This window comes from Bactrocera tryoni, unplaced genomic scaffold (assembly GCF_016617805.1).
Source record: "Bactrocera tryoni isolate S06 unplaced genomic scaffold, CSIRO_BtryS06_freeze2 scaffold_11, whole genome shotgun sequence".
Taxonomy (NCBI): domain Eukaryota; kingdom Metazoa; phylum Arthropoda; class Insecta; order Diptera; family Tephritidae; genus Bactrocera; species Bactrocera tryoni.
This window is the reverse complement of record NW_024395824.1, coordinates 21181154-21205717: the sequence shown is the minus strand read 5'-3', so window position 1 is coordinate 21205717 and position 24564 is coordinate 21181154. Positions and strand designations below refer to the sequence as shown.

At 38.6% G+C, this 24564-nt stretch overlaps 2 protein-coding genes and 1 long non-coding RNA gene across 3 annotated transcripts in view; 1 reads left to right on the top strand and 2 right to left on the bottom strand.

The window, feature by feature from the left end:
* The first annotated feature begins 3461 nt into the window (after positions 1-3461).
* LOC120779603 lies at positions 3462-5375 on the top strand. Its single transcript, XR_005705681.1, has 3 exons — positions 3462-5027; positions 5099-5285; positions 5338-5375. It is a non-coding gene; the product is annotated as an uncharacterized LOC120779603 (long non-coding RNA).
* A 1434-nt stretch (positions 5376-6809) lies between these two features.
* On the bottom strand, positions 6810-7788 carry LOC120779858. Its single transcript, XM_040112215.1, has 3 exons — positions 7382-7788; positions 6985-7316; positions 6810-6817 (listed from the first exon to the last, which is right to left on the bottom strand). Exons 1-3 carry the CDS (start codon positions 7501-7503, stop codon positions 6810-6812), a joined length of 462 nt encoding a protein of 153 aa, XP_039968149.1. The 5' UTR covers positions 7504-7788.
* A 2388-nt stretch (positions 7789-10176) lies between these two features.
* LOC120779686 (plexin-B) overlaps positions 10177-24564 on the bottom strand; it is a 43547-nt gene continuing 29159 nt past the window's right edge. The window contains exons 10-11 of the mRNA XM_040112044.1: positions 11172-11415; positions 10177-11022 (exon numbers count right to left, since the gene is read on the bottom strand). Coding sequence (XP_039967978.1) covers positions 11308-11415 — 108 coding nt within the window. The 3' untranslated portion in view covers positions 10177-11022; positions 11172-11307. The remainder of the gene's footprint in view (positions 11023-11171; positions 11416-24564) is intronic.

Sequence of the window (24564 nt, the reverse complement as noted above, 5' to 3'; positions counted from 1 at the left end):
TCTTAATTTTTGATATTTTTCAAAGATCGTAAATCATTGTATAGAAAATATATTTAAGTTTAATAAACATTTTGAATTGTTTTGTTTCAGCTACTCATTCCATAGGAATCATGCCAGCAGTTGAGGCGCTTTTTTTCGGCACTTCCGTACACAGCACATAACTCCGTTATTTTTCAATATTTTTGTAAAAAAAAATTTAAAATTTTAATATAGCTAAAGGTATACTTTATTACGTCCATAGAACGTCGAAACATTCAATGTAGTACTTTCTTTTAAAAAAAATTCACGAAAACCGCCTAATTTTTCATGCATCACACTGGCATAATCCCTTAAGATCTAAATTTAAAAATGAAAATGGTATAAAAGTCAAAATTTAAACTACAAATTACCCTTGCTTCAACTTAAGACTTACTTGAAGACATGCTGAAAATTAATACAATGGGTAACTATAGCCTTCTGAGAAGTAACGTAATTTTTATGTAATTGAAATACGTTGCAGCGTGATTTCCGGCAAGGACTACAGTAAGATATTCCCAATGTTCAGTTTACCGTTTTTGGTGGAATATTTTGTTTTGCACGGCATTTCAAGTATCTTACGTACAGTTGCAACGCAAATCATTAGCTTTCGGAAAACGCAGAACAATATCTGGTGCGATGAGGAGTGCCGTGTCGTAGGGGAGAGAAAGTAGACTGCCTACCACGCAACGTTACAAGACTAAAAAAAGAGAGAGGTCGAAATGGGTGAGTACGAAGAGCTTGACAAGCTGGACGACAGGGGTAATGCTCGAAAATTCTACGGAAATGAGCAGCGACTAACAGTAGGTTTCGAGACCCGAGCATACTCTTGTAGAAACCCCACAGGTGATCTGGTGACTGATACCCAGAGAATACTAAAATTATGGAGGGAACACTTCTCCATACTGCTGAATTGCAGTGAAAATGTAACACCAGGAGAAGGCGAACCCGAATCCCAAATCGATGACGATGGATCAGACGTTCCATTGCCCGACCATGAAGAAGTTCGAATAGTAATTACTCGTCTGAAGAACAACAAAGCGGCGGGTGCCGATAGATTGCCGGCCGAGCTATTCAAACACGGCGGCGAAGATAAGCAGCATGCATCAGCTTCCTTGTAAAATATGGTCGGACGAAAGCATGCCCAGCGATCGGAATTTAAGTGTGCTCTGCCCAATCCACAAAAAGGGAAACCCCGCAATCAGCGCTAACTAAAGTGGGATTAGTCTCCTCATCATCGCATATAAGGTTCTATCGAGCGTATTGTGTGAAAGATTAAAGCCCACCGTCAACAAACTGATTGGACCTTATCAGTGTGGCTTCAGACCTGGAAAATCAACAACCGACCAGATATTCACCATGCGCCAAATCTTGGAAAAGACCCGTGAAAGGAGAATCGACACACAGCACCTCTTCGTCAATTTCAAAGCTACTTTTGACAGCACGAAAAGGAGCTGTCTTTATGCCGCGATGGCGACTCTCTATCGTGCGACTTTTTCGACCTGTTGCTGGAGAAAATAATTCGGGCTGCAGAACTTAATCGAGCAGGTACAATCTTTTATAAGAGTGTACAACCGCTGGCGTATGTCAATATCATCTATTGATATCATTGTCCGCAGCACCCGCCCCGTTAGTTCTCTTTTCTCCAAACTGGATAAGAAAACGAAGCAGATGTGTCAGGCAGTGAACGAGGGCATTACGAATTATCTCCCGTCATCAAACAGTCGTCGCACTCGCGACTAGGCTCCTACGTCACTGTACACTTCGAAGTTGTAGATAATTTCGTCTATCTTGGAACCAGCATTAACAGCAACAATAATGTCAGCCTCGAAATCCTACGCAGAATAACTGTTGCCAACAAGTGCTACTTTGAACTTAGTAGGCAATTAAGAATTAAAGTCCTCTCTCGACGGACAATAACCAAACTCTGTAAGTCACTCATTATTTCCGTTGGTTGGTGTAGCGGCAGAATTATGCCGAGTAGACAGTCCTTGGCCGGATAAAAATCCGGGTCCGTTCCGGTTACGTAGACCCGACTGCCGTGGAAACGGACTCATTATTTCCGTCTTGCTATATGGTGCAGAAACATGGACAATGGCAAGATCTGATGAGTCAGCCTTAGGAGTTTTCGAGAGAAAGGTTCTGCGAAAGATTTATGGAATTTGCGCGTTGGTCACGGCGAATATCACATTCCATGAAACGATGAGCTGTATGAGATATACGACGTCCTTGACATAGTTCAGCGAATCAAGAGACAGCGGTTGTGCTGGGTAGGTCATGTCGTACATATTAACGAAAACTCTCCAGCTCCGAAAGTATTTATTTATGTATTTAGTTAAGTCTATTAACATTAATTCTTACAAACTAATAGAGAACTAGGATTCAAATTTTAATTCTAAAATAATTAAATTACAATTACACAAGTAGATAACTTAAACTAGAAAACAGAATTGAGGGTATTAATGAAGGATACCCTAGAGTGACAAAAATCAAGAAGAACTTTCTCGGAAATCGAGTTAAACTCACGCATAGCACGCTTGAGAGGAACATATTCAGCAAATTTAGTCCTTTCCTTTTATAATAAAATGGGGAAATAAATCTGAGACAACGCTGAGGAGCATTGAAGTTAATTTTCCTAATAAATAGGGACAGTCAAGAACTCCATTAATTACATTGAAAACAAATGAAAGGCAGAGAACGGACCGTCGATTTTCCAGTAATTTAAGATGTAAAAGCAATAAACGAGATACATACGATGGTATTGGGTCAACAAACTTTAAGGAGCGGAGAGAAAATTTAAGAAAAATCTTTTGAACTCGCTCGACCCTATTAATTGACGATATGCAATAAACAAACAAAACATGTATACAATAATTTTAACGTGTAGGGTTCGGAAAAATTGAAAGCATTTCGACGGACAAAGCCGGGCACAAAGAATGATTTAAAAGTGATATAGTTGATGTGATTACTGAAAGAAAATCTGTTGTCAAAGTTTACCCCAAGATCTTTGATTTCAGTAACGCATTTTAGGACGCAATTAGAAATATTGTAACTTGAAGGTAAAATGCTACGTCCCCTACCATAAGAGATCTGAAAACATTTATCTAGATTCAGAAAAAGCTTCGATTTCTGGCACCAATCATAAAAGTATTGTGATATTGATACACATACATTTGCATACATCTTGCGAGTTTTTGATTATTGCGAAACTTTTAAGTCATCTGCATATAACAAAAAGTTAGCAAAGACGCTTCTTTGTGGCAATCCCGAAGACGCAATGAATGAATCAGATGACACTCCATCGACACTGACAACACATCGTCTATTGTGCAGATATGATTTAATCCACTGCAAGAAGACCGAGTGAAACCCTAAAGATGATAATTTTTTAATTAGAATATTGTGTGAAACTTTATCAAAGGCTTTAGAGAAATCTGTGTAGACACAATCTACCTGAAATCCAGCGGAGAATGCAAATTTTAAAAATTTGACACAGTGGAGCACCCAAAGACAAACCCATGCTGATTGACGTTAATTATTGATTTTACTGCAAAAAATAATTTACTTTTAACAGAACACTAAAAATTTTTCGAAATAGTAGTAAGTTTAGAAATAGGCCTGTAATTGGAGACTACATCCTTTCTACCACCTTTAAGTATAGTGCATTAGTCAATTTCCAGTCTGAAATAAAATTCCCAGAGAGAGACTTATTGAATAGGATGGAGCGATTTTATTAATTTTTGATTTCTGTTTCGGTATACCTGTAGAAAGTTGCTGTTTTAGGTAAATATTAAACACAAGAAAAGACAGTAATCCCATGCTATGTTTAGAGGTGCCCCCATTGACTTGAAATTTTGAAAATTTATGCCAAATACTCATAAATTCGCAAACATTTTATAAACGTTATTTCATGTTCTAAGCGATGCTATGTCAGAGTAAGATAGAAATTAATGCTCTTAAAACATATATACCACTATCTAACCATATTATAATAACATAGCTACGTTCCGCACTTTAATTTCACATTCCTAATTTCACACTCCAAAACTTCCCCCATTCTATATGTTATGCTAATTTTCCCAGGCACTCACTTTCCACAATACCAGGCCGACAATATCCAAATAACGGTAGATTTAAGTAAGCAACTGACAGCGATCTGTCAATTCTGTACAGTCTTAAGTTTGAAGTTGAATAAAGTGGTTTGATTTAAAAAAAGTAAAAAAACTTAAGTTGACACCTATACTTTTTAGTCGCGCGCTTACAGCAGCTCAATTGTTCGACTTTCATTTATTTGTTACATCAAATTTTACAGCTGGAATCGGAATATTTACTATAAATCGTATTTTTCACGTATATTTGATGCTTGTAGCTTAGCTTATAACTGTAATTAGTACTTATTACTTGCCTTGATTGTAGAAATATGTCTCAAGTTAAAGCACGATAAACGACGAGATGTCCTGTCTCTGGTATGCCGGAGAAGTTATATGTTTCTCACTTACCTACGCATAATGATCTGATGAAATGTTATCTGTTCATAAAACATGAATTGAAGCCCGATAAAACAACAATGGAGCCAACAATTCTTAATATATCTGAAAGATCAGGGGGTGAAGTTCTAAAAATATGGCGAAAATCTTCACTGCCAACTGTTAGTGTAAAAAGAATTTTACAATTGATTCGTTCCTACCACGACATATACAGGAGCTTAATGAAACCATATCAAGGCCATTAAACCAACATTAAATACCAAGAAAATATTAGAACATTTATAACAGAGTCCCATAGATTATTTAGGCGGGTATTGTCACTTGCGAAGCGAATGAAAATTTTGGCGAGTTTCGCCGTGGCGAATTGTAAGTTACGAATCTGTAACGAATTCGCCAGAAAATGGCGAACGAGTGGCGAAAATAAATTTCTGGTATTGCCGCTGGCGAAAAAACGGCATTCGCTTCGACATTACTGTCAAAATTTAACGAATGCATTTTTTATTCGCTATTTGAAATGGAAAGGACGTAAGTAAATTTTGATCTTTATTTGAGCAATTGTAATTATTTAATTATATTTAACAAAACGATACTTCTAGAACAAAACGTACAACAACGCAGCAATTCCAAAAATTGGTTGCGTTAATGGAAAATAATCCGGACGTCGCCAGAGGAATGGGGAATTTTGGAGCGACAAAGAAAAGCAGGGCAGAGCAATGGGACCTGTTCGCTGCCGAACTCAATGCCATTGGTCTACCATTGCGAAACGGGCGCGAGTGGAATAAGGTAAAAATTTAATTAATTTGTTTGGTTGAAGTTACTTATGTGTTGCATTTAGGTTTGGTTGGATTATAAACAGAAACTAAAAAAAAAAAATAGCGACAAACCGACGCGAAACTGTTGCCACAGGAGGAGGACCTTATGCTCAGCAAAGTTTATCACCATTGGAGCAAAATGTGGATGAGCTTCTTCACCTTCAGGCGGCTGTACATCCTACAGGCTTGGCATATAGCTCTAATGAAATAGAAAGTGCGGTAAATTGTAGAGAAATTCAGCCAGAAGAGCGCACGACCGAGGAAACACAACGAGCCATGGATTTGGCTTCGCAATCCTCAAGCAGCTGTCCTAGAATGACAGTAGAGGAACGTGAAGTAATTCGGATGAAAGCGTTGGAAAAGCAAGCCGAAGTCCAAGACAATCTTTCCAACAAAATGGCAAGAATGGAAAAAAAAATTGATGAAATTGCAAGGTATACAAGAAAAATATATGAATTGAAACAGGAAGAAATTAAATTAATGAAAATTAAAGAAGAAAGGAAGAAGGAAGAAAATTTAGAGAAAAAAAAGACATAGAGAAAAGATGGAAATGAAACTACAAATTTTAAAATTAAAAATGCAAAAAAATAGGGTAAATAGGGTTCTTGTAAATAGATTGAATTTAGTTTATAGTTTATTTCATAAGAATGTGATGAATTTTTTTTTATTTCATATTTTAACTCAAGTTTGGTTTGATATTTTTTTTAAGAAAACATGTGATGAATTTATATTTACTTTATTATTGTAAGTGACGGAATTGAATCTGTGATTTTTTTAATTTAATTTAACAGCATGTAGTTTTTGTAATTTTTTATATATTTATTATCTATGTAATATTGAATTTCAAAGTATTGAATAAAATAAAAGAATGCAATATATTATTCACTGAAGTCGGGATAGTTTCATTTACATCAAAGCATCAGCAATTTGTCTTCTGCGGCGCTCTCCTGGTGAACCATTGCCATTTTCATTAATTGGTTCCAATGGTACAACGGCATCAAAGAAGGTTTCAGCCTCCTCCGGATCACCGATTCTAAATTTTTTACAAATGTTGTGCAAGGCACAGCATATATTAATAACGGATGTTACTTTAGCAGGATCGTAGCGCATTTTTCTATCACTCAGAAGACATCTGAAACGGCATTTCAAAACTCCAATCGTACGTTCAACAACATTTCTCGCTTTCGCGTGCTTCTTATTAAAAATTGATTCCCTAGTTCCAGATTCTGCATGACGGAAAGGTGTTAATAAATAAGGGCTTAGTGGGTATCCGGAGTCACCTGCAAATATTTTATTGTTTTCAATATTGATATGTATGTCAAGATTAAACTTGCGCAGTAGTCAAATATTGCGAATACCTAAATAAATAGAGTTCTGATCTCCGTTTTGATGCGCTGCCTCTAAACATGCCTTTAGAGAACTATTGTTCCATACGAACGAATCGTGTGTAGAACCAGCATATCGAGCATCCACAAAACGGATATTCATATCATGATCACAAGCCTGTAATAAAAATACAATAAAATTTTTATACCAATTTTACTGTATTAAATTCATAAAAACTCACAATCATTGCATTTATGCTAAAAATCCTTTCTGTTTAGATAGAGGTGTTTGTTTGTGGTAGGAGCATAAATCGCAATATGGGTTCCATCGATGCAGCCTATTACATTTGGTATTCCCGATCTTGAATAAAATTTGCTTCTTGCCTGCTGCTTTTTCTTCTTCACTCATATCTACGCTTATATGGGTACGACAAATTTCATTTTCCAAAATGGGTATGATCTCTTTTAAAATAAGGGAAACTGTTGGCTGAGCAAGTCCCAACTGAAATTCATTCCCTATAGCTTGTTGGTAACTGCCATGTGCAAAAAATCTGAGCGCGGCACACAATTTTAACATCGGCGTTATGGAAGACGACATCCGACAATGAAATTTGTCTTTGATTTTATCCAGCACATACATAAATGCGCCCTTGTTTAAGCGGAAATTCGCAACAAATCTACAAATACGTGCACATTGAACAAAAACTTCTTATTATTCGTTATAATTGAACTGGATACATACACCGTGTTAGATAGCTCTGTAGGATTAGAATTATCTCTAATAAAACGGCGCTGTCGAAGAAGATTAGTTCGCGTTTCCACATCGTAATTATCCTCAAAATACAGATCCGCGTTAATAAACATATTTTCGAATTTCAGTTGATATAATAATAAATATTTTAAGTATAAATGACACAAATGTCAAATTCGGATGAACGCGCTACTTTTTTCATGAATGGCAACGACATATTTTAGCGAATACGTTCATTCGCCATTCACAATGCAAATTTAGGGTATGTTCGCCAAAGCGTTCGCTTCGCCAAATAAATTCGCTTCGCAAGTGACAATACCCGTGTTAATATCTGCAGCTGCAAGTGCAAAGATATCAGGAATTATTGCTGTTTAAAAGGGTGTCGTGTTGCCAAGGAGGAAGTAAGTTTCTTACTCGACCAAAGATCAACCAGAAAAATGATGTTAGGCGGTGTCGATAGAGTTTCAACTGTGAATAAGAAAAAACATCAGAACCAGGAAACAACTATTTTGGTCATGTCACCTGTGAGTCGAGGACTGCTAAAATATAAAAGACACTATATTATTATATTTGAAATCTAAGTCGGTAAATGTGAGTGAATTAGCTTTGTTGGGTGCGTTGTAACTGGAACAGTGGTTTATCTGTCAATTGCATTCAAATCAGTTACCACTACGTCATCTGTTATTTCATTTAGACGGAAAAATTATCGGACCTAAATGCTTTTAAGGCGCCATCGGATCTCAATTATAAATTTGTCAAACAATGCCGATAGTCGAATTTACCGTTATACCTACATTATTATCTGAAATAACTAGGTAAGAGCTTAATACCGACCAAAAGTATTTATACGACATAATGACCGCTATCAGTACTGGTATATTTTCTCCTGTTTAGCTAATATGGAAGCTGGAGCCCTAAACCATTCTAGATGACTAACAGCGAATCATTCTAAAATTGTATACCACTTGAACTGACCCAGAAGCAAAGCTAGTTGTATTAGCCACGTATGTTATGAAAGTTCATGGACCAATGTGGTTTACAATAAAACGTAATTCTTCATACATTAACGGAGCCAAAAACATATGGCAAACCATTAATCTAAGTCGTTATTTGAATTCCAATATGAAAGTAATCGTTGACAAGGTAATCCAACGAAATGGATACTTTGGTCACCCAGAAAATCTTCTCATTGCCATGCTTGGTGATGACAGAGAGATTTTAAGAGGTCTTGCATATCGAAGAATTGTAAAACAAAGATCAGAGAAAGCTCGAAGACTTCGAACCTTTAAAGTACCTACATTCAATTTCGATGCCTAAGATTACACTGAGATTATTATGTGGCAAGACTCCGATATAACTAATGAATCTCTAACTTTAAAAATGTTTGATGAAACCTTGAAAAACATTATCAACCGTTTTTGGTACATGTAAGGATATTATAGATTTTCTATGCCACACCCAAGCTGTGGAGCGCTGCATCAAGTTGATAACAGAAGCATCGAACGCAGTTTGTGGGGAAAATAAACGAGATGGCTTCATTAGGGCAAGACTGCTATCACGTCCACGAATGCCTCATTTCAATACAAAAAAAAAAGTTTTTTAAGAGAATATTTTTTCGTAATAAATGCTTAGAATGGCATTTTTTTTGTTTTATTTAAATGCTTGACTGTACTGGGGCACCTCAAAACATTAAGCCAGCTGTTTGGTATTTTGCATATTTGTTTTATATATTAAAAGGCAACTTTTCATAGCTATGCCGTTAAAAACCAGAAAAAAAATTTTTTCTCCATACATTATCGCTCCACCTTATTATTGAAGATAAGCATGAGAGGTTGTACCAAGGCAGTACAATTTTTCATAAGTACAGGCGGACGCCCATCCACATCCTATTTAAAAGAAGACTTAATATCACAAATAGCCTTGGCAATATCATCCTGTGAAAGACACAGTGTTCCAAAATTTATGGATGGAAGGCAACTTATATGGTTGTATATGTTTAAGCGGGATATTATAATGACAAAATTCCTGAATTGATTTCTTAAAAATGGAGAAACCATTGGCTGTATCTAGTTCTGAAAGTAAATCATCCCATTTAATCTCAGTGAGCAGATTTTCGAGTCGTTCAAAATCACTAAATGCAAAATTAAAACCAAGCCCATCAATATTTAAAATTTAACAGGAGCGAAAAGATAAGTATCCACCTCAAACGCTAACGGAAAATGATGTATGGTAGCTGGAGTAATTGAAGAGAATCCATCAAGAAACCTACATCTTAAATTATCACTGAGAAAGACTAAGTCAAGAAATCGATCGAGACTATTTGAATATCAGTTGATTTGAATCAGATTGAGACTAAGCAAGCTATCAATGAGAAATAACTCCTGAGAAGTGTTTGTTTTAGCGTACAAACCAGTGCTGCCACATCGACGAATTTTTCCGGATTTTTCGAGGCTACATACATGTCAATATAAACCCATACTTTTATGCAATTCGATATCCTTTATTGTATATAAATAGAGTCCTGGTGTCGATTTATATAGAAATGATGTGATGTGGGATTTTTCCATATTTTTGAATATAATGCAATAGTTATGGTGATTTATTAGTGCGTTCATAAGCAATTGACCTTACAATGTTAAAGATTTATAGGTATGGTTGTTCTGATATTTGGCAAGGCAGTTAAATTTCTGAACAAAAAGACCAAACTGCAGGACTGGTATGTTTACGTTTTAACTCCATTTAGATTGGCCCTTCAACATATATTTCAATGCAGAAAACAATTTGTGTAAGTTTTAATATATTTATTTCCTAATATGATGCAATTTTGGTAATACCTTTTTGTAAACAAATTCTCAACTCCGGAGATCTGTTATGTTATTTTTATTTATATTACAATGTAACGGTATGCAATTTAATGGCAATCTGTTCTACGAAATACGAACCTACTGTATTTAAAAACACAAACACTGTCACTTCTGCAATTTCTTGGGCAATTATTCGAGTTTATTTAATATTTGTAAAAAGCAAAAATGAATATTTAAGAAAATAATTTCAAATGTTTGTCTAGTTAACGTGATTAGAGGTACCAATATGACTTTTGACATAAATAATACTTCAATGCTTTCAAAATTGTTCGAATTTCCGAGACGTAATGTAAGTGAGGGTCGCAACGCATTATTGTACATTTACCATTATAATAAAACTTCTTACTGCTACGATTTAAATTAATATTAATACCTTGAGACGCACTTAGTAATTAAACTTTGAATAAAATATAAAAATATAATAAAATATACTTTTACAATTCATTATTTGTTGCTGTTGTAGAATTTATCATGTATCATGGTCTTAAAAAAAGTTATGTGTATATTTTAATGTTTAGTAAGTAGTGTCAGTCTGATTAGAATATATATTTGCTTCAGTCTAGTATGATCGGCATCTTCGGTGATTCGCTGGCATAACTGACTGAAGTAATTTTCTGGAAAATATAACAATTAGAACTATGAGTCCACAGTAGCCATAGCCAAGATGTAGCAAATTTATAGCGAATTGGTGGTAGAGCTGGTTAATTGGAGTTGAAATATTGTACACGAGTTATTCGTCTTATTTGACAGATGTTCATCTTGCAATAGCTAGAAAAAAAAATAAAAATTTTTGTATTATTCAAAATAAAATAGACATTAAATTCACGTTTCTTATTATATTAGACAGGTTAGAATAGGAAACAAAGTCTCCGTGAGAGCTTTCGTTTGTGAACTATTGTTGCATTTCACGGACTCACCTTTTCTAAACATACTGGAACACTCACTAAAATTCTCTAAATTCATACTGTCCCTTATTGTGTAGTGTGACATATTTAATAAATTATTTGCTTTAAATAGTAATTTATTTTCAGGAAAATAATTTTGATGCAGATGTCAGCAAGCAGAGGTTTCCTCTCCACTTAACGTAAACGCCACATTTTCCAACTTATGTGATAAATTATTTTTTTTGCAATTCAGATCCGTATCTAGAGCATGAACGATCTGTAGAAATGATAAGAAATTAATAAAAGTAATTAATACAAAATGTGTTTTGTTGTTATAACAGGAATCCCTGAAACTTAACACCCAAATTTAGTTGCGATTTATGTTACTGGGCGAATCATTATTTTCCACGAGAACTGCTTTCACCCCCGAGACAATTGTGAAACCCCTCCTTGATGAGCAGAAACAGGACTACATATTTCATTAGCATACAGACTATTAAGAATTGTGTTTAGCAATAAGCCACTCAGAAAATAAAATGATGGATTTAGAATCCGAATAATCCAAAAGAGATTCTTCGGGCGTTTTTATGTTAAGAAAAAATCCGGTACTTATGCTCGAATGGTAAGCGATTGGAGGCATTGTTAGTTGATGGCGTATAACATTTAATATTATAAACTAATACGATCAACATAAAAACAATCAATATGAAAGCAGATATAGCTAGGTTAACACTTTCTTCAGTTTTTGCGAGACAAACGAACTGCAATTAAGTTTTACATATGTATGTATAAAGAAGAATATTCCAGAAATAACGACGGGACGACCTTCACATTGTGTAGGAGAAAATGTCGTTTTTAGTATTATTATGGAACATTTTCCATATTATTATTATATTATATATTATTAGCGTTTAAACCTTCCCTGGACTTCCACGAATATTTTAATTAGTCAAATTGATTCAGCCGTTAACAAAATTTTTAATTTTTTGTTACATAAAAACTCATATCAGTAATATGTGAATGAAATATAATTAACACTTCAGATTTTCTTGTGAATTCAAAACATATAATCTCTTATAAAGTATAAATATCAGCTACCTTTAGAGAAAGTACTGCTTAATACAATAATCTCCCAACATTCCTGAGTTCCAGAATCCATTTATGGTTTCGTAGAAAAATTTGGATCATTCAGTTTTTCTTCAAAGCTCTTATCCTTTATCAGTTGCCGTAATTGTGGACCGGTGCATCCCTTGAGTCAAACTCTTTGAGTCAAGCAAAAATAAAAATGATTTAGATGATCCTCTGGTTCGGTCCAAATCATTGGTACTGCAAACGGCATATGTCTGAGTTCTTCTTTAGCTCAACTTTATAGCAGTCTCACACTTAACATAACATTGGCACAATTACGATTCTTTTGGCGCCGTAATTTGAAGGTATGGGCGGATAGAGGAGGTCTTTCATATAATAAATTTCATATAATAAATAGAGATAAGTTATATATGGGGGGCCCATTCAGCGAATACCAAAAATTGGCAAATGGGGTTGGTGATGCGAATATATAGCCTATCCCTCCCAAACGTCAACCTCACCTTCGCGCGGTGCCCCCTGTTCACTACGAACGAGGCTCTGACGACCGAGTAAAGGCGGTATAACCTTAGCACCTGCGAGGAAGAAATTCCTACGCCATTGCCTGCCTAGAGGCGAAACCGGCAGCCCCGGAACTAGGCTCGGATGTAGAAGGCCAATCACCTACTCATCTTAAACTCTATGATTACCAAAACCGACATAAACAAAATTAAGATTAAGAACGATAAATTGATGACGACCTTCAGCATGAAAAATGGATTACGAATAGGAACCTGGAATGTACGTTCATTGCCAACTAAGCTACCGCAACTTTGTAAAGAATTTAACCGCTACAAACTCATTCTTCTTGGTCTTTGCGAGGTTAGATGGGCTGACTCGGGCGAAGTTACAACAACCTCTGGCGAAAAATTCATTTTCTCTGGAAACAAGCCCACTCAAAGAAGGGAGAATGGCGTCGGATTTCTTCTTTCTAAGTCAGCCTCTGCGGCGCTTATAGAATGGAAAGCTCACTCGGATAGAATCATCTCAGTGAGGCTGCGCACAAGAGCTAGAAACATGACTGTAGTATAAAGCTATGCTCCAACAAATGTAGCAGAAGTGGAAGTTAAGGAAGCCTTTTATAGTTGCCTCACAAAAGCAATGAGTGAAATCAATAAGGGTGACATAATCATCTTAATGGGTGATATGAATGCCCAAGTTGGTCATCACAATAAGGGGTTAGAGGCGACGATGAGGCAGCACGGGTTAGGCATGATGACTGAGAATGGCGAGATGTTCGCCGTACTTTGCGCTAATTTTAATCTTCTTATAGGAGGAACACTATTCAATCATAAACGCGTCCACAAAATAACTTGGACATCTCCAGATCGAATGGCTGAAAATCAGATTGATCACATAGCAATAAGTCGTAAATGGCGCGGTTCCCTTATGGACACTCGGAATAAACGTGGAGCTGATATTGCAAGTGACCATTATCTCCTAATTGCGTCAGTCAGACTCAAAGTTGCGGCAGTTAGCGACTCGAAAAAGAAGATACAGAAAAAATTTGACGTAGAGAAACTGAAAGATGCATCCAAATGCGCAAGGATTATCGAAACGCTAAATGCATCTGGCGAAGAAGAATACACTCTAACTAGCGACTGGAAAAGTATAAAACAAACTTTCCTAAAAGCAGCGGAATGTATTGGATTCAAAGAATATAAATGAAAATCCTGGATCTCAGACTCCACATGGAGGTTAATAAACGAACGTAGAGAAATAAAAAATCAGTTAAATTCCGCTAAGACGAGATCCGCCAAGGCGGCACTACAGCACACCTACAGCAAAACCGACAAGCCGATAAAGAAAAGCGCGAGAACGGATAAACGAGTCTGGAGTGACAATTCAGCTAGAAAAGCGCAGAAAGCCGCGGAAACGTACCGCACTCGTACACTGTATCAAACGATACGGCAACTGACAAACGCAACATTCAAAACCGCCAAACAGCTAAAAGATGAAGATGGCAAACTGACAACGGTCAAAGATAAGCAGACTACCATATGGGAGCGTTATTATGAAAATTTGCTCTCACCAACTTCGTCGGAGGCTATTTTGCCATGCTGTTGCCAACGTCACATACCAAGACGTGACATTCATACCTCGTACCCGAATGAGACGGAGATAATGACTGCTATCAGAGCATTAAAGAACAACAAAACTCCTGGGCCGGATAACATCAACCCAGAACTCCTAAAAGCTGATCCTCAGACGACTGCGCGGATACTGTCTCCTCTACTCAGAGATATTTGGGCCTCAGAAAAGATACCGGACGAGTTGAACAAAGGTGTTATTACTCTTCTTCCGAAGAAGGGAAATTTATCTGAATGTAAAAATTGGAGAGGATTAACACCACTAAGTATGGTGAATAAAATAATAACGCACGTAATTTACAACAGATTATCTGATTCGCTGATGCATGGGCTACGTAAGGAACAAGCTGGTTTCAGACCCCATTGCGCATGTGTCGATCACATCAACACCTTACGAGTGATTGTAGAGCAGTCGGTAGAGTGGCGAACTCCTCTTTACCTTTGCTTTATCGATTTTGAGAAAGCGTTTGACATTCTCAAACATGATGCGATTTGGAGAGCCCTAGTATGCAAAGGAGTTCCGGAAAAGTTAATTAACTTAATAAAACAGCTGTACTCAAGAGCTAGTTGTCGAGTAAGGTGTGGAAATATTTTAAGTAGCGGCATCCAAGTCAGGACTGGTATCAGGCAGGGGTGCATGCTATCTCCTCTTTTATTCAATTTGGTATTGGATTTGGTGATGCGTCAAGCGTGTGCGACTAATAGAGGAATATATTGGGGTTTAAGCGGTAACCTTGAAGATTTGGACTATGCAGATGATATCTGTCTGTTGTCCCATAAAAATTCGCACATTTCCTTGAAACTTGAAGTTGTTAGTAATCTCGCCGCACAAACTGGACTTAAAATTAATATAGCGAAGAAAAAATTCATGCGCATCAACACAACCAAAACGCCAAACCTACAGATCGCTGGAACATGTCTCGAAGAAGTCGACGAGTTCTGCTATTTAGGTAGCTTCATATCTAAAAACGGTGGATCAGCAGCCGATATACGAAACCGTATATCCAAAGGTCGCGCTGCCTTCGGAAAGTCTCACGACGACATTAGCAGAACAGCGCTAGATTGGAATCCGCATGGAAGCCGAAGACGCGGGAGACCAGCCAACACCTGGAGACGGGAAGTCGAAGCAGAAGCACAGAGAAGTGGTTATTCTTGGAGAGAAACTAAATTCATAGCTGTAAATAAAACAAATTATAATTTGTTTATTGAGGCCCTATGTTCCACCTAGGAACTACGGGAAGATATATATATGTATAATATAATATTATTTCGCGCATAGTTTTTTATGCACTGGCCCCCTTCGGTCGCGCTTGAAAAAAATTACTCTGGTCGGTCCAACACCGGGGTGTTCAGAGTTCTTTTGCGTCGAACTTCTTTCTGCACTAAATAATAATAAAGATGATAAACAAAAAAAATTTTGATTATTTTTTTACGACACAAAATGTGGCAACACTTATATTAGTCATAAATGTTATGCCACAAATCTTTTTAAACTGTATGTGCGCAAAATAGTTTTTAAAGTATTTTTATTTCCTTAAAAAATTTACAATAAATGTAAAAGTCAGAAATATTTCAATGTGTACAGTGTAGTTAAAAATATATTAATTGAAAAATGTGTGCAATTTGAGTTAAATAGAGCGTGTATTACCCTTGCAAATTTTTGAACTTTAAATAAAAATATCTCGAAAACTATAAGTTTTTTTATATTTTAATCTCTATTCATCCGTACCATCAAATCGCGGCGCCAAAAGAACCCTAATATTGCCATAACATTTATGTGGAACCTAGGATTTATCTTGATTCCTCACAGAAAATCCAAAATAGTCTAAATCGCACTATTCAATTAATCAGTGGTGTGGAATCCGATAGTTGTCAGAATTAGAATTGAAACCGATAAAAAAAAGTAGTAGGTGCCATGAATTCAGATCTTATTGGGTTGATGTTTGAAACAGGATTTGTATCGGTTTGAGTGTAATCGAAACCGATTTTAGGGGTTGATATCAGATATAAAGCAAGAAGACAATCGCTAACAAATTTGAATATTGCGTTGTAATTTCTGTGTGCTGTTAGACGGTAGAAAAAATGCAAGTTAAGAAATTTATTTATTTTGTTGTTACGAATTAATTAACTTTATTTTTAGAGGGGAAAACATAAGAATAGAACACAAAATACCATAATAATTGAATTTATGTAAAAAATTCAGACATTATAAGAGGATTCACAAATCACAATTAAGTGCTTATAGATTCATTATGACAGGAATTAACGGAATCCTGTAATGCTGCAGGTCCTCCACATAAAGATGTCACCGGGCGAAAAAAGGTAAATACATAACTTGTTTTTATAAGTTACTAGCTGACCCTGCGTGAAATTATGTGTGTTTGAAATGAAAAGAAAGTTGAATTTGCGTTGTGTTAAAAATCATTTATTTTCGATTTTTCTAAATTTTTTTCAATGTAACGCAGCTTGCATATCAAGCCTCTCCAAAGATTTTAGCAATTCCACTGGATAATTCACGGCTTCGAATTTTTGGCAGCAAAAATTGCGCGTGCAAATTATTAAAACACTTGTTGAGTTTTAATCTTTTTTATTTCTCTTGTTTACACAAGAGCAGCCGTTTGTATCGGTCGAGTTATTACAACTGATTTGCTTAATAAAATATTGCGACGACTACGCCTAAATACCTAACTCTTTGTTTTACCTGTCAGTTGCTGCACATGTTTTGCCGTGTGACTTTCAAAATGCAATTCGGCAATTTACCTCTTGCTTTTCCGCTGTAACGATGTTGTTGTTGTCACGCGCTACCTAGTCGACGCTTCGTCATTAGTATCGGTGGGAGAGTTGTTGTTACGCTATTTCCACACTTAAACCTGCCGACGTGCGGTCAGCAATATCGGTGGGAGTGGAGTGTTGACCGGATACTTGTTTACCGGTGTTAACTACCCCCCCTATTGAAATGGAGGCGTCCTCGGCTTCTTTGATGACTTTATTCAATATCACCATGATAGTTCGTCTTCGTTTCACCAAGATTGCTCCAACTACAGAGATGACAAATAGGAGAAAGAGAAGTGCGCCCCCTGATTGTAATGAACGGGCGTTAACGAGATCATGCAGCCTCGCTATGTGCTTAATGTTCCTCATATTTACTTTCTGTATGTATGGTAACGATGGAGGATGGAGTCATGTGTAGAAGTTCACGCAAGTGAGGAAAGTTCTCTGATCGCCATTCACTTGGGAGTGGCCAGAAACGATTCTTTTACACATGACTCAAACAGCTCACTACTTCCGGTCTTTGACCAAGTATCCTCTGGGTAGCCTAAGAACATCCGCTCGAAGGCGAGCTAAAGTGAGAAGGCGAAACATCCCCTGCATAGGGTTGTGCGCTGGGTTTGGGACCCGCCACGTAAAAAGCCTACCCCAATGAAAAATGACAAACAGCCTCGGATGAGAAACCCCTCTTTTGATGACGACCATGGCACCTGGAATGTCCGGTCCCTTAATTGGGAAGGTGCCGCTGCCCAGCTGGCTGATGTCCTCGTGAAAATAAAGGCTGACATCACCGCCGTCCAAGAAATGCGATGGACGGGTCAAGGACAGAGACGAGTAGGTCCTTGAGGCATTTACTACAGTGGCCATATAAAGGAGCGCAAGTTTGGTGTGGGATTCGTGGTGGGAGAGAGACTCCGTCGCCGAGTACTATCATTCACTCCGGTGAATGAACGTCTAGCCACAATCCGCATCATAGCGAGGTTCTTCAACATATCGCTGATCTGCGCCCACGTCCCGTCGGATGAGAAGGACGATGTGGCCAAAGATGCCTTTTATGAGTGCTTGGAACGCATTTACGAGAGATGCCCCCGCCACGATGTCAAAATCGTGCTTGGCGACTTTAACGCCAGGGTGGGCAAAGAAGGTATCTTTGGCACTACGGTCGGTAAATTCAGCTTCCACGAGGAAACATCCCCAAATGGGTTGAGGCTGATCGACTTCGCCGGGGCCCGAAATATGGTTATCTGTAGTACTAGATTCCAGCACAAAAAGATTCATCAAGCCACCTGGCTGTCTCCGGATCGAAGAACTACCAACCAGATCGATCATGTTGTGATAGACGGAAGACACGTCTCCAGTGTTTTAGATGTGCGTGCGCTCCGAGGTCCTAACATCGACTCGGACCACTATCTTGTTGCAGCCAAGATTTGCACCCGCCTCTATGCAGCAAAAAACGCACGTCAACAAACACAAGGAAGGTTCGACGTCGAGAAGCTGCAATCACAACAGACAGCCGAACGATTTTCTACTCGGCTTGCACTCCTGCTCTCTGAGAGCACTCGTCAACAACTCGGTATAAGGGAACTGTGGGACGGCATTTCAAACTCCTTACGTATAGCTGCATCCGAAACCATTGGTTTTCGGAAAGTGCAAAAGAACAACTGGTACGACGAGGAGTGCCGTGTCGCAGCGGAGAGAAAACAGGCTGCCTACCTCGCAACGTTACGATCGACCACAACACGTGCGGGATGGGATAGATACCGAGAGTTGAAGAGGGAAGCGAGACGCATTTGCAGACAGAAAAAGAAAGAGGCCGAAATGCGTGAGTGTGAAGAGCTTGATAAGCTAACCGACAGGGGTAATGCTCGAAAATTCTACGAAAAAATGCGGCGGCTTACAGAAGGTTTCAAGACCGGAGCATACTCTTGTAGAACCCCCAAAGGTGATCTAGTCACCGATGCCCAGAGCATACATAAATTATGGAGGGAACACTTCTCCAGCCTGCTAAATGGCAGTGAATGCACAACGCCAGGAGAAGGCGAACCCTATTCCCCAATCGACGACGATGGAGCCGACGTTCCATTGCCCGATCATGAAGAAGTTCGAATAGCAATTACCCGTCTGAAGAACAACAAAGCGGCGGGGGCCGATGGATTGCCGGCCGAGCTATTCAAACACGGCGGCGAAGAACTGATAAGGAGCATGCATCAGCTTCTTTGTAAAATATGGTCGGACGAAAGCATGCCCAACGATTGAAATTTAAGTGTGCTATGCCCAATCCATAAAAAAGGAGACCCCACAATCTGTGCCAACTACCGTGGGATTAGTCTCCTCATCATCGCATATAAGGTTCTATCGAGAGTATTGTGTGAAAGATTAAAGCCCATCGTCAACAAACTGATTGGACCTTATCAGTGTGGCTTCAGACCTGGAAAATCAACAACCGACCAGATATTCACCATGCGCCAAATCTTGAAAAAGACCCGTGAAAGGAGAATCGACACACACCACCTCTTCGTCGATTTCAAAGCTGCTTTCGACAGCACGAAAAGGAACTGCCTCTATGCCGCGATGTCTGAATTTGGTATCCCCGCAAAACTAATACGGCTGTGTAAACTGACGCTGAGCAACACAAAAGGCTCCGTCAGAATCGGGAAGGACCTCTCCGAGCCGTTCGATACCAAACGAGGTTTCAGACAAGGCGATTCCCTATCGTGTGACTTTTTCAACCTGCTTCTGGAGAAAATAGTTCGAGCTGCAGAACTTAATAGAGAAGGTACCATCTTTTATAAGAGTGTGCAGCTGCTGGCGTATGCTGATGATATTGATATCATCGGCCTTAACACCCTCGCCGTTAGTTCTGCTCTCTCCAGACTAGACAAGGAAGCAAAACAAATGGGTCTGGCAGTGAACGAGGGCAAGACGAAATATCTCGTCATCAAACAAACAGTCGTCGCACCCGCGGCTTTGCTCTCACGTCACTGTTGACAGTCATAACTTTGAAGTTGTAGTTAATTTCGTATATTTAGGAACCAGTATTAACACCACCAACAATGTCAGCCTGGAAATCCAACGCAGGATAACTCTTGGCAACAGGTGTTACTTCGGACTGAGTAGGCAATTGAGAAGCAAAGTCCTCTCTCGATGAACAAAAACCAAATTCTATAAGTCGCTCATAATTCCCGTCCTGCTATATGGTGCAGAGGCTTGGACGATGTCAACAACTGATGAGTCGATGTTGCGAGTTTTTGGGAGAAAAGTTTTGCGAAAGATTTATGGTCCTTTGCGCATTGGCCACGGCAAATATCGCATTCGATGGAACGATGAGCTGTACGAGATATACGACGACATTGACATAGTTCAGCGAATTAAAAGACAGCGGCTACGCTGGCTAGGTCATGTTGTCCGAATGGACGAAAACACTCCAGCTCTGAAAGTATTCGACGCAGTACCCGCCGGGGGAAGCAGAGGAAGAGGAAGACCTCCACTCCGTTGGAAGGACCAAGTGGAGAAGGACCTGGCTTCACTTGGAATATCCAATTGGCGCCACGTAGCGAAGAGGAGAAATGACTGGCGCGCTGTTGTTAACTCGGCTATAATCGCGTAAGCGGTGTCTACGCCAATTAAGAAGAAGAAGAAGTATGGTAACGATAGTAAATTTATGTTTTCGGTGAAATTTACATATTGTGTGCGTGCAGCTTCGGGATGCGATCGAATAGTTTTAGCCCAGTTGACGTAGGTCGTAATGTTTACCATAATCTCTGAATCAAATGTTACAAGGAAAGTTACCTTCGTTAGTTTCGTCAAGTTCTGGGATTGTATAGACGCTGGTTGATCGTTGATTACCAGGATGCCATTATCAACTTCCTCAATAGCGGGAACGATGTCGGCGGATTTTGACTGACATTTTGCGGAGTGTTGGTTAAGTAGTTGTAGTGTACAGGGGCTTTCCTTCAGAGGCTGACAAAAGTTTGCCGCTACAGCTTCCTTGCAGTTGTAGAGTGGAATGTATCTACCATTACATTCAGCAATAACGTCTGTTTCTAGAGAGATAATCTTTCCGTCATGGATCACGGCAGCAACTTTACATTATTACAGAATCTGTCTATTTTTGGGAATTTAATAACAAAGTAAATGCAATTCGTGTCTTGAAATATCTTAATTTTAGAAATGGACAATAAATCACTTATGCTAATATTTGCAGAGTGTTCAGCAGCTAACAACCCATTGATCTCCATACCATTTAGCAGGATAGGGTTGACGATATTTAACCTGCCCAGAGTGATTGACGTTAAAATGGTTTCCAATTCCATTATAACTGCTCTATTTCTGGCGGAGGCTAGAGAAAAGAGATATCCCGTATCTATTTGAGTGCTTTTTGCATTTTGTAGTAATTTTTTACTGTCACTGTCAATTCGTTTATTTTCTTTTGTGTAGCTGAATTTATCGCTATTTGTTGTTCGTTTGTTTCTAATAGGGCATTGGTTCTGGTCTCGAGCATTTCAAAGTCGTCGGAGTCTGGAGTCCCTGTTATGTATTTCAAGGCAGTCCCCAGAATATTTATACCTCTAGCGTACCGATGGTGTATTTTTATTGCGTTCAATACCAGTCTCACGTTTCTGACAGCGGGTGATTTCCGTGAGGGTACTGTGGAATCTTTCTACCTGACCGTTCGTCGTACTATGGGCGGGTGGGGTGTTGTAGATTTCGACGCCAAAGTGATTTTTGAGTATAGATTTAATGGTTTCTGAATTCAAAGATCTCTCATTGTCACAGACCAACACCTTAGTATTTCTGTAAAAGTTGAGAAGTTCGTATATGCTTCTTTAACATCAACTATGGCTCTAGATTTGATTGGAAATACTATTGCAAACTTTGAGAACTTGTCTATTGATGTTAGGAAATGTGTCTTATCGGTGGAATAAACGTCAACATGAAGGATTTCTCCCGGATATTCAGGTCAAGGAGTCGATCCTATTTCTGGGTTTGGGGGATGCCGTTGGTATTTGGCCTCGTGGCATATCTCGCAATTAGAAATTATTTCCCTCAAAATTTGCTGTATTTCGGGGAAATAATAACTTTCAAGGACTTGTTCCTGGTTTTCGCGGAGTGACCGATGATGTCGGTTATGTTCAATTTGAAGTATCTCGCGCTGGTCATCTTTGTTGAAGACATCTACTACCTGTTTGGTAGTATGAAAGAATTTGGCAGCCGGATATGCCGTGACCAGCTCATCTTGAATCTTTGCCAAGATGGGCAATTCACACTGCAAGCCGTTCACAACATTTGGGTTGACGCATTGTTTTATAGTTTTCATCAGTTCCCCTACGTTATTGAACGATATTCGGTGCCTCATTCGGGATTTAAATATAATTTTCGAGTTAAGCGTTGTGGAATTTCCTTCTTCAAGGACTATTTGATTCCGAAAAAAATTTATGGGGTTCTTTACAGTGGGGATTGTTTGAGACAGCGACTTTTCGCTATTCGTAGCCATGCTTGCCGAGTCCATGCCGTGGTCTAATGCATTTATATGTTGTCGGGAGAGGGCGTCTGCGACGAAGTTTCTTACCAGGCTTGTAATGAAACTGCGGGGAAAACTCTTCAATAAAGGCACACCATCTTTTCATTTTCACGTTCGGATTTTTATCGGATAAAGCGAATGTGAGGGGTTGGTGGTCGGTGTAAATATTAAATTCTTTACGCCATACAAATAGTTACGCAGCTTTTGTAGAGCCCATTCTATTGCCAGCAGTTCTCTCTCTTTGGTAGCGTAGTTCTCTTCGGTTGAAGAGAGGGTCCTGGAAATCATCGTGATTGGTCTTCCATTCTGTGACAGAACGGCGCCTATAGCATAAGAAGAGGCATCTGTAGTCAGACCAAATGTTTGCTTGTACTCAGGATAAAGAAGCAATACGTCTTCTGATGCAAGGATTTTCTTAATCTTATTAAATGCATTAAGTGCTTCTTCATCAAGAGTAATTTGAATTTTCTTCGACTGATTAGCGCCTATATTTCCGTTTTCCCCCCTTAGGTACTTCGTTAGAGGTCTCGCAATCGAGGTATAGTCCTTTATACACCGTCAATATTCTGCTAATCCTAGGAATGAACGCAAAGCTCTTAACGATTTTGGGATAGAAAATTCTAAAATGTCTTTGACTTTGTCGGGGCATGTTTTGATTCCCTCCTTTGATACGGTAAAGCCTAGAAATTCAACACTTGCCTGAAAGAACTTGGATTTTTCATGGGAAACGCGTATATTGGCATCGAAAAGTTTTGTCAGGATTTGCTCAATATCCTTACTGTGTTGTTCGGCAGTTTGGGAGAAAATTTTAACGTTGTCTATGTAAACATGGCACGTTTCCCCAATTTCTTCTCTAAGGACATCGTCAATCGCCCTCTGAAAAATGCTAGGGGCATTTTTCAGGCCAAAGGGGAGCCGACAAAACTCGTACTTTCCATTGTTAACTGAGAAAGCCGTTTTCTCCCTATCCTTTTCCGCAAGTTTAATTTGGTGAAATCCTGATTTAAGATCTATTGTCGAGAAAAATCCAGCCTTTCCCATGTGTGCCAAGATTACTGAGGTGTCCAAAATTTGGTATTTATCGTTTATTGTCTTAGTGTTTAGCTTTCTAAAGTCAATTACGAGTCGTGATCGCTTGTTGCCCCTTTCGTCTAAACCTTTCTTATCTACAACCCAAATTGGATTGTTATAAGGGGAACGGGATGGTCTAATGATTCCGTCACGCAACAGATCTGATATCTCCCTATTGACAAATTCCGCAGAAGAAATGGGATACGGGTAACTTTTTGAGTAGACAGGTAAATCGTCCACGGTCCTTATTGTACCTACAATGTTGGTATTGTAGGGCAGTGCTTCATCTGGATCAGCGAAAACTTTAGCATGACGCTTTAGCAGATATCAATATTGTCCTCGCTTGCTTTCGATTTACTTTCTGCTAACTTGTTAACGTCCGAACAGTAGTGGTACAAGAATTTTTTCTTTCCACCGTCATAACTCAACGTACCTCTCTTCAGGTCAATACGACCATTTACCTCTTTTAGTAAGTCGAATCCTATAATGTCGTCAAAAGTTTCTAAACTGGGTAGGACAAAGAATTCAACATTCTTATTTAATATATTTATTGTACATTTTTTGTTTATTATATCGCTACCGTGGATGGATTTAACACTGAAAGGGTTATTCACAGGTTTTATTCCCTTTAGAGCGTTAAGGTATTTTACATAGCTCTTTGCAGCACCGGTGTCGATTAAAAATCTTATTCCTCTTCCCCCAAGCGTCCTTTCGACATAGGGCAAGAGGGGCTTAGTCCTAAAAAATTAACGTCGTCCTTTGGTTCGTCCGGGTCATACTCAGCACTCTTAAGTTCTGCGTCATGATAATAGCCATCATAGCCGGTATCACTCCAATATTCACTTTCTGG

What these genes read in the sequence shown, in the direction of transcription:
- LOC120779858 (XM_040112215.1), bottom strand. Translation starts at nt 7,503, where the DNA reads ATGTTTATTAACGCGGATCTGTATTTTGAGGATAATTACGATGTGGAA. An exon ending in ACAGAGCTATCTAACACGGT is followed by an intron (nt 7,317 to 7,381) that starts GTATGTATCCAG and finishes ACGTATTTGTAG; the next exon opens with ATTTGTTGCGAATTTCCGCT.